Source organism: Citrus sinensis, chromosome 8, assembly GCF_022201045.2.
Source record: "Citrus sinensis cultivar Valencia sweet orange chromosome 8, DVS_A1.0, whole genome shotgun sequence".
NCBI classification, from domain to species: Eukaryota; Viridiplantae; Streptophyta; class Magnoliopsida; order Sapindales; family Rutaceae; genus Citrus; species Citrus sinensis.
Genome location: NC_068563.1, coordinates 10,618,634 through 10,632,569, shown reverse-complemented (window position 1 = coordinate 10,632,569; position 13,936 = coordinate 10,618,634). Strand labels below are relative to the sequence as shown.

General features: G+C 35.5%; 1 protein-coding gene across 1 annotated transcript; it reads left to right on the top strand.

Moving 5' to 3' along the window:
- The first annotated feature begins 10,807 nt into the window (after positions 1-10,807).
- Positions 10,808-11,845, top strand: LOC102609425 (B3 domain-containing protein At2g32645-like). The gene has a single exon (XM_052431789.1). The coding sequence runs from the start codon at positions 11,054-11,056 to the stop codon at positions 11,672-11,674; it is 621 nt and encodes a 206-aa protein (XP_052287749.1). The 5' UTR covers positions 10,808-11,053; the 3' UTR covers positions 11,675-11,845.
- The last annotated feature ends 2,091 nt before the right edge of the window (positions 11,846-13,936 follow it).

Genomic DNA, 13,936 nt, shown 5'->3' with positions numbered 1-13,936 from the left:
AGCATTGGTTTTATGCACTGGGAAATATTTATTTAAAAATTTAGTTACCATTTGTTCCCATGATGAAATGCTATTAGCAGGCAATGTATTAAGCCATGAACGGGCTCTATCCTTTAAAGAAAATGGGAATAATCTGAGTTTAACATCATCGTCTGAAAAATTTTCATATTAAAAGTTTGACAAATGGCATGAAAATCATTCAGATGATTATATGGATCCTCATTTTCTAGGCCATAAAATGTGGGGAGACAATTTAGCACACTAGGTTTTAATTCAAAGCTCCTAGCAGCTACATTTGGGTATCTTATGCATGATGTGCTCAAATTAGCTAAAGGACTGAAGTAGTCCTTAAATGGCCTCTCCTGTGGTTGCAAATCCATTTTATTTTTAATTTGTTTGTGTGTGCGAAGTGTTCTTTCTAGTTCAAGGTCTATAGGTTCAAGATTAGGTAATAATGACCTACGACCATGCATGCAAAACAAATAAAATAAAAATAAAGATAGGAACAAAACAAGTAAAAATAAAGAAGAGGGAGAAATTACAATACTAACCTTATTGCGCTATTATAACCTTACTAAAAAAAATACACAAAAATAAATACGTGAAATAAATTAACTAAAAATTAAATTAATAAAAAAAAATAAAAAAAATTACAAAGAAAAATAAATTGAAAATTAAATCACAGAATTTTAAAGAAGAGAAAAAGAAAAGAAATACTAACCTTTAAATGTAGATTCACTTTTTTTTTTCTTTTTTTTTTAATAATAAAAAAATACAAGAAAATAAATAAAAGAAATTATTCACAAAAATTAATTCTATGAATTAAAATTACTTACCTCTCCGGCAACGGCGCCAAAAACTTGTTGTGCAAATTTTAATGTACTCGCAAGCGCACGAATCTATTGTAGTATAGACTAATGGTGACGATTATCGATCCCACGAGGAGGTGGAGTTTAATTGTGTATAGAATTAATTTTGTAAATGGGTTGTTGGATTTATGGTGGAAATGATTTGGAATATGCTAAAACTTAAATTAAAATGGCAAGAATAAATTCTAAAATTAGAATTGAAATGGCGAGAATAAATTCTAAAATTGGTATTGAAATGGCGAGAATAAATTGACGAGAATTATATTGAAATGACGTACTTGGGTATCTGGATCCGTATCAACATGTATCATGGGCTAAATATTCCTTATTAATGACAATTAAATCATGAGGGGGGAATCCACACCTCATGAACCACGCTCTAATCAATATGGTGCTAAGGGCTTATCGTGCCAAATAATAATAACCTTGTACTAGAGGGCCGGTGAAACCAAGGCAGTACTAGACAAGATTAGTATTATTTGTCGACGAGAAGTCAAAACATCCACAAAAACTAGAGGGGAAGAGAAAATAAATTTACCAAATTAAGCCCATGACACATGTTGAGACTTCACCTTCAACCCAAGCTTGAAAGAAAATTAGCCACTCATAATTGAACTAAGGGCAAAATGAGAATTTATTAAAATACGAAGAAAATACAAGATGGAGAGGGAATTATAGAAAATGGATCCCAAAAATGGATTCAGAGATATCAAATTAGGGGGGAGAGGCCCCCTTTTTATAGATACATGGAGTGAATCATGGCCATCGGATTAAAAACAGTTTGGACGCTCAGGATTGCGCCACGTCATCAGTCAACAGTCCACGGTTTGACCACGCGGATGAACAGTAACACGGTTTGACCCGACTTTGAATAGTAACGCGGTTTGACCCGGATGAACAGTAACGCAGTTTGGTTGAAAATAATCCTGTGTGATGCATGCACCGTACGCGAGATTTTTCGTCCACTGATATGCTGCCACGTCACCATCAACAGTACATAAGAATTTTAGTCCAACAGGATCGTGACACCTCATCAGTCAATGCCACATCATCGGTCAATGCCACGTCATCGATCCGTCTATGTGAACAGTGCCGTGAACAGTAACGTATACAGTCCCGTATACGTGAATAGTACCGTACATGTGAATAGTGTCATTTTTCCTTTTATGCTCCTCCTAAGGTTTTCGACCGTCCTGAGTTCAAAAGTGATGTCTGTTTTGCCATCTGATCTCTCCTTTATTGTGAAATGACTATAATGCCCCTAAAATACATAAATTACTTAATTAAAATAAAACACACGTAATTAAATCACAAGAATGTTAAATACATAAAAGTAAGGGTTGTTAGTAAGACTTGAAATGTAAAATGACGGTTTTCTCCTTTATAAATATGCATTTTCTAACACTCAACAATATACAACACCAAATTGATTTGGTACCAGGTTCTATGTTACCAAATCGACCTCATTATCATATGAGTCCTACCGAACATGAGGAATTAAGGCGACAAGTGGAAGAGTTACTAGAAAAAGGATTTATCCGTGAAAGTCTTAGTCCCTGTGCAGTCCCTGCTTTATTGACTCCAAAGAAAGATGGTTCTTGGAGGATGTGCGTGGACAGTCGAGCTATCAATAAAATTACAGTTCGATATCGTTTTCCAATCCCTCGATTAGATGACTTGTTAGACCAACTCAGCGGAGCAACAATTTTACCAAACTTGATTTGAAAAGTGGCTACCATCAAATTCAAATACGGCCTGGAGATGAATGGAAAACAACTTTTAAAATTTGCGAAGGGTTATACGAGTGGTTGGTAATGCTGTTTGGCTTATCCAATGCTTCGAGTACTTTTATGCGAGTTATAAATCAAGTTCTTCGTCATTTCATTGGAAAGTTTATGCTTATATATAGCACCAGTCACGAGTTACATCTACAACATTTAAGAGAAGTGCTTTCAGCCTTAAGAGCAGCAAGTTTATACACAGCAGTAAACAAGTGTATTTTCTTGAAAGAGAAAGTATTATTTTTGGGATATGTGGTGTCGAAGGATGGTATATCTGTTGATAAATCAAAAGTGGATGCTATTCAAGATTGGCCTCAGCCAACTACTTTATCAGCCACCATAAGTTTCCATGGATTAGCCTCTTTTTACAGGCGATTCATTCCTCATTTCAGTACTATTATGGCACCAATCACGGATTGTATGAAAGGAGGACAATTCTCTTGGACAGAGGCAGCTACTAAGGCATTCAAGATTATCAAAGGAAAGTTGATTACTGTCCCAATACTTGCCCTACCAGATTTTTCGCTCACTTTTGAGGTACATTGTGATGCTTCTAAGGTCAACATTGGAGCTGTTCTTAGCCAACAGGGTAAGCCTATAGCTTATTTCAGTGAGAAGTTGAATAGAGCAAAGGCACACTACATCACTTATGACGTAGAATTTTACGCAGTAGTCCAAGCGTTAAAACATTGGCAACATTATCTAATTCATAAAGACTTTGTTTTATACACTGACCATGCCGCGTTAAAGTACCTCAATAGTCAAGACAAGCTCTCTCACAGACATGCCACGTGGATAACATTCCTTTAACAATTTACTTTTGTGGTGAAGCATACCTCTGGTGAATCCAACCGGGCAGCAGATGCACTTAGTCGACGAACTTCTTTATTGACATAGATGCATAATCAAGTTTTCGGATTTGACACATTTTGAGAGATATATGCTTCTGATCCTTACTTTACTCCTATATTAGAAGACGTTGTTGCAGGGTTTCGCTCAGATTATCATTTACATGACGAATTCCTTTTCAAGAGTAATCAGTTGTGTGTTCCTGACTCAAGTTTGAGATTGAAAATCATTGCAGAGTTACATAACGAAGGGCACATGGGTCGTGACAAAACTCTGGCTCTAATCGCTAACACTTATTTTTGGCCTACTATAAAGCGTGAAGTCTATCACTATGTCGAGACTTGTCGTATTTGTCAAGTTTCCAAGGGCGCAGCAACTAATGCTGGGTTATATATGCCACTGTCGATTCCAACACAACATTGGGCTGACATTAGCATGGATTTTGTTTTAGGATTACCCCGCACTCAGAGGGGTATGGATTCAATATTTTTTGTTGTTGATTGATTCTAAAAAATTACTCACTTCATTGCTTGCAAAAACACTACAGACGCTTTGACTGTTGCTTGTCTATTCTTCAAGGAAGTCTATAGATTGCATGGTTTACCGAGTTCAATAGTATTTTGTTAACCTAAATAATTCTTCATTGATTTTGATGATAACAAACATGATTAAGTTTTAGTTAATCTTTTTAAGAGTTCAACATAATTTTCTCTATCTTTAACAAGCCTCATAAAGAATAGTAAAGATTTGGAGTCAAAACAGTCTTCTTCCAATAATAGCTCACTGCAGGAGTTTTTGTGGAAAACGGCTAACCGACAGTTGTGATTAACGACTCGCCGATATCAACCAGAACTGAAGTATAGCCTCTGAACCTAAACGGCAATCCGACAGTTGTGATAAACGGCTCGCCGATATCAACCAGAACTGAAGTATAGCCTCTGGACCTAAACGGCAAACCGACAGTTTTGATAAACGGCTCACCGATATCAACCAGTAGCCTCTGGACCTAAACGGTGATCCGACAAATTTGATAAACGGCTCGCCGATAGCAACCAGAAGTGAAGGGTAGCCTCTGGACATAAACGGCGATCCGACATCTAGTTAACGGCGATCCGACAATTTGAAAAATCAGCCCAATGGTCATATTGACCAGTCAAACGGCGATCCGATATCTATCTAGCGGTGATCCGACAGTGTGCAGACAATCTATAACGGCTAGTTTTCAGCTGCAGCTATAAATAAGCTCATTCAAATTCAAACAAAGATTGATCACAACACGACCTTTGAGCAAATATTCGAGAATACAATCTTCATAAAGCTTAAAATACTTTCTTGCTTCATCCATTCACATATTAAGCATCATTGTGTAATCTTATATATTGTGAGAGGCAAAACAAATTTGTAATCTTTTACTCTGAGTGATTATAAGTGTTGGGATACACTTGGGTTAAGAGATTGGGGATAATCTCTTGTTGTAAAGGTTTATTGACACCTTGGAAGTCAAGTGTAAGCATTTGAAGCCTTGGCGGCTTGCTTAGTGGAATCCTCAAGCCCGGAAAGCTTGGAGGCGTGGACGTAGGCGAGGTTGGCCGAACCACGTAAAAATCTCTGTGTTTGAATCCCTTTTCCCTTATCTTTTTATATTGCGATCAACTTAATTGTTATTGCTTTTAATTTTGATTATATTTGCATTAAGTTTTTCTTTATAAATTGAATAATTTTTAGAATCCCAATTCACCCCCCCTTCTTGGGTTGCATACTTGTATTTCATATTTGACCGGGATACACGATTTCTTAGCCATTTTTGGAAGACATTATGGAAGTTGACTAACACTTGCCTGAATTTTAGTAGTGCTTACCATCCACAAACAGACGGTCAAACTAAAGTTGTCAACTGCTCTTTAGGAAACGATTTATGTAGTCTAGTTGGCGATAACCTGAAGATGTGGGATCAGAATTTATATCAAGTCGAGTTTGCTTATAACCGTACAGTTAAGCGTAGTACTGGTTTAAGCCCTTTTCAGGTGAATTACGGATATAATCCATGAGCTCCCATCGACTTGGTTCCAGTTCCAGATTTAGTTCGCAAAAGCGGTAAAGAAGAAGACTTTATTGAGCAGCTTCAGAAGATTCATGAAACTACGCAAGAGTCTCAGTTGGTGAGTACAACAAGCTTTCTACCAGGAAAATCGGCCCTTTGGAGATTATAGAGAAGATAAATCCTAATGCCTACAAATTAAAGCTTCCTAGTCATATCCGCACCGCAGATGTATTTAATGTCAAGCATCTTATTCCTTACAGAGGTGATCATGATGAAGATGTTGTTGCTGGCAATCCGAATTCGAGGGTGAATTCTCTCCACCCTGGGGAGAATGATGAAGAGTGAGAATCCATATTATACTAGGATTAGTTTCCTTATTAACTAAAGTTTAAGACTTTTAAATTCCTTTCTAATTTGGAATTTTGTTTCCCTTTCAATTTAGGATTTTGTTTTTACTTCATGAATTAGGATAATTACTACTACTATAAATATCTCCCTCTTGTAGCCTTTGAAGGCATAATTTTGAGTTTAATAATATTTTAACTTTTAAATCTCTTTATAACTATTTGAACAGTTAATTCTCGGTATTCTGCGGAATCAACGAGTCTTAACCTCTAAATTCACGGTATTCTTTTGAATCAACATAAATTTAATTGTTCTTTTGTTCAGATATTCTCTAAAATCAACAAAATATTTTGAACATTAAACTTCTGCTGCATCACGTTACAAGTATTGGGCTACCAATCAGGTCGAATAAATTGTATTTGGGATCTAGAGACGGCACGGTTAGGGTTTGGGACTGTGAATCGGGCCAGTGTGTCAAGATTATCAACAACGGGGCGGAAATCGGTTGTTTGATTTGTGAAGGTTCGTGGGTTTTTATCGGTTTGCCTAATGCCGTTAAAGCTTGGAGAGTTAACACGGCTAACAATGATTGTGATGAGGCGTTTGTTCTCGACGGACCAATTGGGCAAGTTAATGCTTTGGTGGTGTATAATGATCTTTTGTTTGCTGGTTCTGAAGATGGTGCAATTAGGGTTTGGAATGTTGAGGATTTGGAGTGTGTTCAGACACTATGTGGGGGGCATAGTGATGCTGTGATGTCTTTGCTCTTCTGGGATGAGTATTTGTTCTCATGTTCTTTGGACAAGACCATCAAAATATGATGGAGTGCTAACCAAGATGGCAGATTTGAGGCTGTTTACACGAACAATATGGTGTTGTGTCACTTTTTGGGATGCTTGATGCCAAGGCTAAACCTGTCTTGTTCGCATCATGTTGTAAGGACTCTGTAATTCGCCTATACGAGCTGGCATCCTTCAAATTGAGGGCAAGGTTGTTTTGGAGAAGAGAAGTTGAAGCTGTTCAAATTGGTCCTGATGGGCTGTTTTTTCTTAGAGACAGAAGTGTTGGGGAAAAATTAGGTTTTTAAAATTTTTATAAAACCTTTTGAAGATCACTCTCATATAATATATAAGAATTCGTATTCTAGAAATCGTACCTTGAAAATCCGAGTTGGCTTTTTCCGCTGAAGTGATTTAGGCTCCTAGATCACGATCTGCCACCACCACTCCTGTTAGATCACGATCCGTCACCACCACGCTTGTTAGATCACGAACTGTCACCAATGATCTTCCAGGTTATGACTCAGGTTCGATCTGCACTTAACGTGTGGGCGCCTTTATCACTACCAAAGCAACTAGTACGAGAAAATGTTTCTCTCAACAATAGAGAGAAAAATCTTATTCTCTGATCTGTATAAAGTGGCTTCTTTATTTTCTTTAGAGAAAATAAGCTTTTTATATCACCCTTTAGTGAAAACCCTAGGCTCCAAATAATTCAAAAAACAAAACCCACGTTATTTGTTTTTTCAATAAGGGACCCACCTTGTAAAATAACATAAGGCCCCTTACACAAAAGCTAATTAAATGGAGCCTCCCACTAAATGATATATTTAGGCTTTTGAACCAAATAGCTAGTTATCTTACTTATTAGTCCAATAGTGGTGCAGTCAATTAAATGAGCTAACCTGGGGATCATTTGGGAACATACAATAGTGGCTACAATAATTAGGCCTGTAATTAAACTAGCCCAATTATTTAATTCCAAATCTACTCCACTAAAAGATTGGAACTGACTTCCATAATTGTATGCTCGAATAATAATTCGTCCCAAGCCACATTGATTTCTTTACTGCACAATCCTTTGTACCACATCGTTAATTAAATTGATATCTCAACTGTCCAATCAATTTAATAACATCTTATTCCTTGATCTTTACTGGTTTTCTCTAATGATCATTTTCAACATACTAAATATGTTGACACACTCTGGCCAGAGAATTCTATGATCAAGTACCGAAAACCTATCAAGAGATGTGTTGTACAAATTCTATATTGTTAATCCATAACTCCAATACTCATAATTGCTCCCACCAAGATACCAGGTAATCTTGACCACAAGGATGTGTTGTGCCCATTGGTAACTCAAAATGAAATAACAATCACAATCATGAAATCATAATTAACTCAAGATTAAGATTACAGTAAAATCAACGCCTATGAGATTTAATAAGTCTGACAGTTATTACAAAGTTAATTAAATCTCATATGTGATCCTGTTCAATGTAGTCGTACTACATCAATAAATTCATACATGATTAAGACAAATCATTCAATGAATTTATTACAGTCTATACCTAAATAAAGTGCCCAACTTTATTTATCAACTGCGAACTAAATTTATTTAATCATAAGATAACTTGTATTTATGTCTTCTGTGAATGCACATGGTGATCACATAAATACATATAATATGATTAAATGGACTTTAATACAAATATTAATGCAATTAAGATATTTGAATAAAATACCTCATTTATTTTATTAATAAGAAAAATTATTTATTACAATTAAATAAACACATAAGCTTTTAAAGAGCATATTTTCCCAACAAGAAGTGGTTCAGTGGTGTTTGGAAGTGGTAGTTGTTGGCAAAGCAACAGAAAGTGGACACTCAGTGACAGTTATATGTATATTCAGAGTACTAAAACTTGTACAAACACTACATGTAATTGTCAATTTTGTGGATATGGTAATACCACTGAGATAGACTGATCTCTTCTCATTTTGCATAAAGGCTTTGTTGCATTTACATAATCACCACCTCTCAACTATTTTTCAACAAAATCTATTTTAAATTCTGCAACTGTACTGTCTTCTTTTTTGTTAATCTTTATCATTCAAAACTAATAGAAACAATTTCTTGCACAACAAAATCTATTTGGAGGCTTCAAAGGAAAAGGGTTTTGTATTGCACTCACAAAATTTTCTAACGATAACAAATTCCCCAAACCCCCTTCTCATTCTCTGTTCTTTGTTGAATCTTTCAATCCTTGAGCAGGTTTTCAAAACTCTCTTCAAACAATCAATCAAAACACACAAAATGACAAAGAAGAAGTTTTAAGTTTGAATAAGATAAACACAAAGGCTTTGTTGAGGAAGAGGAAGCTCCATCTTGTTTTAGGTTTAGACCATAATCTAGTCCACTGTCGAAGGATTAAAAGCCTCTCAACTGGAAATAAATATTTGAAGAAGCAAGTTCATTCTTTCAGAACCAGTTTATTCCAGGTGGATGATGACAATTTGGCGAAGTTGAGGCCATTTGTTCGCACTTTTCTTGAACAAGACAGTAGCCCGATTGAGATGTATGCATGCACCATGGGTATCTGATGTTACACTAAGAAGGCTGTCAAGCTACGGGATCCAGATTCCATATACTTCAGTTCCCGGATCATTGTTCCTGAAGACTTCCAGAGAAAAGATTAGAAGAATCCGATCTTAGTACTAGGCCAAGAGATCAGCACTGTTATTCTTGATGCACTGAGTGTGTGTGGGGTGATCAAACTGAGAACTTGATAGCTGTGGGAAAATATGACTAGTTTACAGATAGAGAGGTGATTGGAATCACAAATCTTACTCTGAGACATCGACTGATGAAAGAGAGAATGATGGCGCATTAGCAAACATTCTGAGTGTTCTGAAAACAGTCCATAAAATGTATTTTGACAGTGTTCGCGTAAGAAAATTCGTGGTGGGACTCTTAAGGGGTGTACTTAGCTCTTTAGTGATGTCAAGGATTTTATTCGAAGCAGTTCAAGGACAGAGGAGACGGGAGCAACATGCACGATCGTAATTGACTCCTCAGTTAACATTTGGTCTCTACGAAAACTGAGTTTTGTTAACGGGCAGAGCAAGAGGAGAAGTTGGCCGTGTATTGGTGCTTGCTATTTCCCCTGGCGTAGGCAGTCTGAAGATGACTATCTCCCACATAATCATTGAACAATGATGAGTTCCACATTTCAAGCCATTCTTTGGTCATTCATTTATGTAATGTAATACTGTTACTGTTTTCACCGATAATGGCTTTTTATTGTACTACTCTAAATTGATGTTTAAGTATTGAAACTCAAAATGTTGCAGCTAGCATCCTTTAATCAATTGTAATCATTTCAATCGATATATCAACACACGATTTTCAAGTTCTTTTATTTTGACTCGCCAAACAACAGGAGGCTGAGATACTGTTTTTGATGACCTCATTACACGTAGATTGCAGAGTTTGTTGAGATTGCACGAATTTGCAATGATAATGTTGTCTTTTTAGCCACTGTGATAGTGTTTCTGATGACTTCCGTTCCCTGACAGCATTGACGCATTTAGATGACATCCTTGAACGGGAGAAATTTTCAAGATTCTCAAGGAGGAATTTTTTTTAGCAGCTTAAATAGATTTTTAAAAGCCTCAGATAAAATGAAATGTTCATTGAATTGGATGAAACTACAATTAAGGTAAATACGAGCAAACGATGCTGCCTTTACTAAAACATTCCGGTATGATAAAAATTGTTACAAAAGCTTTTTAACTTTTGTAACAAACAATCAATGGTCAAGGTTACATCAAAACTAAAATAAAGAAGCACAACAAATTCTCTGCACAATTTGTCTTGAAGTCCCTTGCTGAGTCACCATGCTTACAACTGTCTCGATCTTTTGATTTTAAGCTCTTGCTTCTTGATGCTTTGATGTCAGCTATTGGATCACTGGGGCATCTGACCATCATTAGAGTTTGCTTAGCCTTGCTGAAGATTTAAAACCAAAGCGTTTTCTGCCACGACATCTTCTTTTAGGCATTCTGTCGAATACGTTGCTGCTACCATCAAACGCCGTCATTTTTTACTCAGTGAAGGGCTAAGATCATTTTGTCACATGGATTGCCAACCTGGCAGTTGGTTATATAACCCCTGTAACAAACTCTCCTGCCAACGACTTGTGTTAAGCTATACGATTGGCTGCAGCTAGACTTTACTTTAGTATAAATACACTAAATAGTCCTCATTGTAGTGTTAAGCTTAGATCAACAAAATTCAGTTTTAATTGTCAAGATTTTCTCTGCTAAGATTAGCCCAGATAAACGTTTCTTATTTCTTCCAATCTCAGTGTTAAAAAAAAAAAAATGGCGCAAGAGTTGAATGGAGAAGCTGCGAATGGTGAGTCTTTTGAAAGATTCTTGAGAGAGGCCGGGGAAGAAGCGAAAGGTGATGAAATCTTGAAATTTTTTTTACAATCGTGGAGACTTGTGCGAGATCTTGTTGGAAAGCGGGTGGCAGAAGTTGCAACTTTAATGGAAACTGAAGAAAGGGTAGTCAATGTTGAAATGCTTTATATGCCAGAATCTTTAAAGAATCGCATCATCCAAGAGGAGAATGGTAAAGATGTTGTGTTGGTGATGAGCAAGAAAATCGGAAAGACTGATTTAAACAAGAATGACAATCGGCTATTGATACCATGGGGAAATCTAAGAGATTATAGTTTTCTCAATCAAGAGGAGAAGAGCATTCTTGACTCACAGAAAGGTGCAAAGAAAGGCATAGAGGTCTCGGTGATTCCTCCTTCTCTTGAATCCAATGTTAAACTGAAGTTAAAGAAGTGGAAGACTGGTTATTGTCTCACGGAAAAATGGCATTCATTGGTTGTGAATAATCAAGAAAATGGACTGGAAATGGGTGTGACTGTGAATCTATGGAGCTTCAGGAACAACTCTTCTGAGTTGTGTTTTGCTTTGCAGAAATGTTGAAGGAGGGCCTTATGATAGCAAGCAGAAATTGCAACATTATTTCATCAGCGGTTGAGTGTTGGTATTGTTAGATGATATTTTTAATTGTGCAAGAATAAAATTGTATAGTGTGATAGATGAACTGTGAAGAAGATGTAGTCTTTTAAATACATTGAAATGCTATATAGTTTTGTACAAGGTTCTACAAATTTTTCTTGGAATTCTCTGAGATGAATCTTGGATAAAATTGGTGCTAGGTTAGTCTTCCTGTTCTCTTACTTTAGTTATATTGGTTTCATTTAATTTGCAACCTTGGATGGCACATGTCAAATTACCCCATGAGAAGGCCTGTTTAGATTCATTACTGAACAAAACTTTTACTCTTTCATGCACGAAAAAGCCTGTGCCTTGATAACTGAGTAATGTTCAACGATTCAAAGCACCAGACTGGAATTTTGTGAGGTTGAAGAAATGTCCACATTCGGAGCGCAATGCTCGTGTTTTGTTCTGCTTTGATGTGAGGCTATTCATTTGTTGCCACTTGCCATGCCATTGAAGTGAGGCTACTTTTTCGAGTAGTTCGTAATTACATGAATTTCACAAAATTTTGTCTTCGAGTGCTTGTCAAACTTTTTTCAAATAAATTTCTGCAAGAAAAAGAAAAAGGGATTGCACGAAACTCAAATTAACTTTTTATTCCTCTACTTTTTGGTGGTTTAGATTTGTGGGGTCATCTAAATAAAATTATTTAAAAGTCACTCTTCGAACACTTAAGAGTAAAAGAATCAATTTGTTTGGATAATAAGAAAAGTTTGAGAGAAAAGAGAAAGTTCTGGAAATCTGTTTATCAATTCATTAATAAGAATACAAATAGAAACTGTACAAGTTCTTCTTTATATACACACACGTAGCTGTATAGCTAATTTGTTTTAACTAACTAAACACACTCATTAGCTATTATAACAAACTAGAACTAACATTCACGTGTACAAGAATCTACATAACCACCAGGAGCCAGCTGGCAAGCCAAGTCATCAATCTGTAGCTGTGATCTGAAGCTGCTATAATCCTCTGCTTTGCTGACCACTTTGCATACATGAGCTTCCTTAACACTTAGGGATACACACACATATATTATCTTATTATAAATCTTATTATATTGACCACATGTAAATGTCCAAATTTACCCAGAAGTGGTAACAAATCAATATTAGTGTCAGCATTATACTGCAATAATGATATTTGATCTTTTCAATTTATCTCGACAACCCCCACTTCTCAATTATCTTATTTATTTCTTAAAACACCCTTATTTATGTTATATATATTTTTTTTTTACTCAACAGCTCTAATCTCTTTGTTCCCCAAAGCCTCAATTGCAACTAGATTTGGAAATTGACACCTTGGTTATTTGTGGCCTTTAATCTTCTAGCAATAATTTACATTAGTTTCTTATGTTACAGGTGTGATGATGGGCCTGAAGATATTAATCATGCTTTGTTGCCTTGTTGGGTACTTGGGTTGTCAGAGTGCAAGGAAGATTTGGTAATTAACTCCTTCTATAGTATGATAAAGAATGTTGTTCATAAGAATTTCTACCCACGTCTCATGATGCTGTTGCTGCTTCTTTTGTAAAGAATGAATTTGAGAATTGAGTGGGTATTTGCTGGATAAAATCTATGAAGACACCAGACAGAGTTCGCGACGTTGAAGAAAATTTAAGTTACATCTACTCTAGAAAAAATGAAAATAACTTTAAAATAAAAATTTAGTGTGGGATAAATATAACTTTTAATTAAACAATAATTTTAATAAAAAATATACAGACGTTATAGATTTGTCATAGAGTAAAATCAATAAGCTTGCAGACCATAATAACCAATATTTACCGAATATTTTAATACCATAACTTTTAAACTACAATTAACCAAAAACAATTATAAAATGTAAATTACATGTGACGTTTAATTATATAGATCTGAGTCCTATTATGAAATGAGTTTGTTTTTTTTTTTTTATGGGACTTTTGGAGATTTTTTGACATGTGGCGTTTAATTGTATTTAATGGTCAAAATTTATATTCTTATTATTATTATTATTATTATTATTATTATTATTATTATAATATATTCTTCTTCTTCTTCTTCTTCTTCTTCTTCTTCTTCTTAATGAACAATTTCTAATGCTATATATTAATGAACAATTTCTAATATATAAATTATGTTAGCCATAATATTATATTATGTCATGCCTCTCACGTCTGTTATATTTTGTTTATTTATT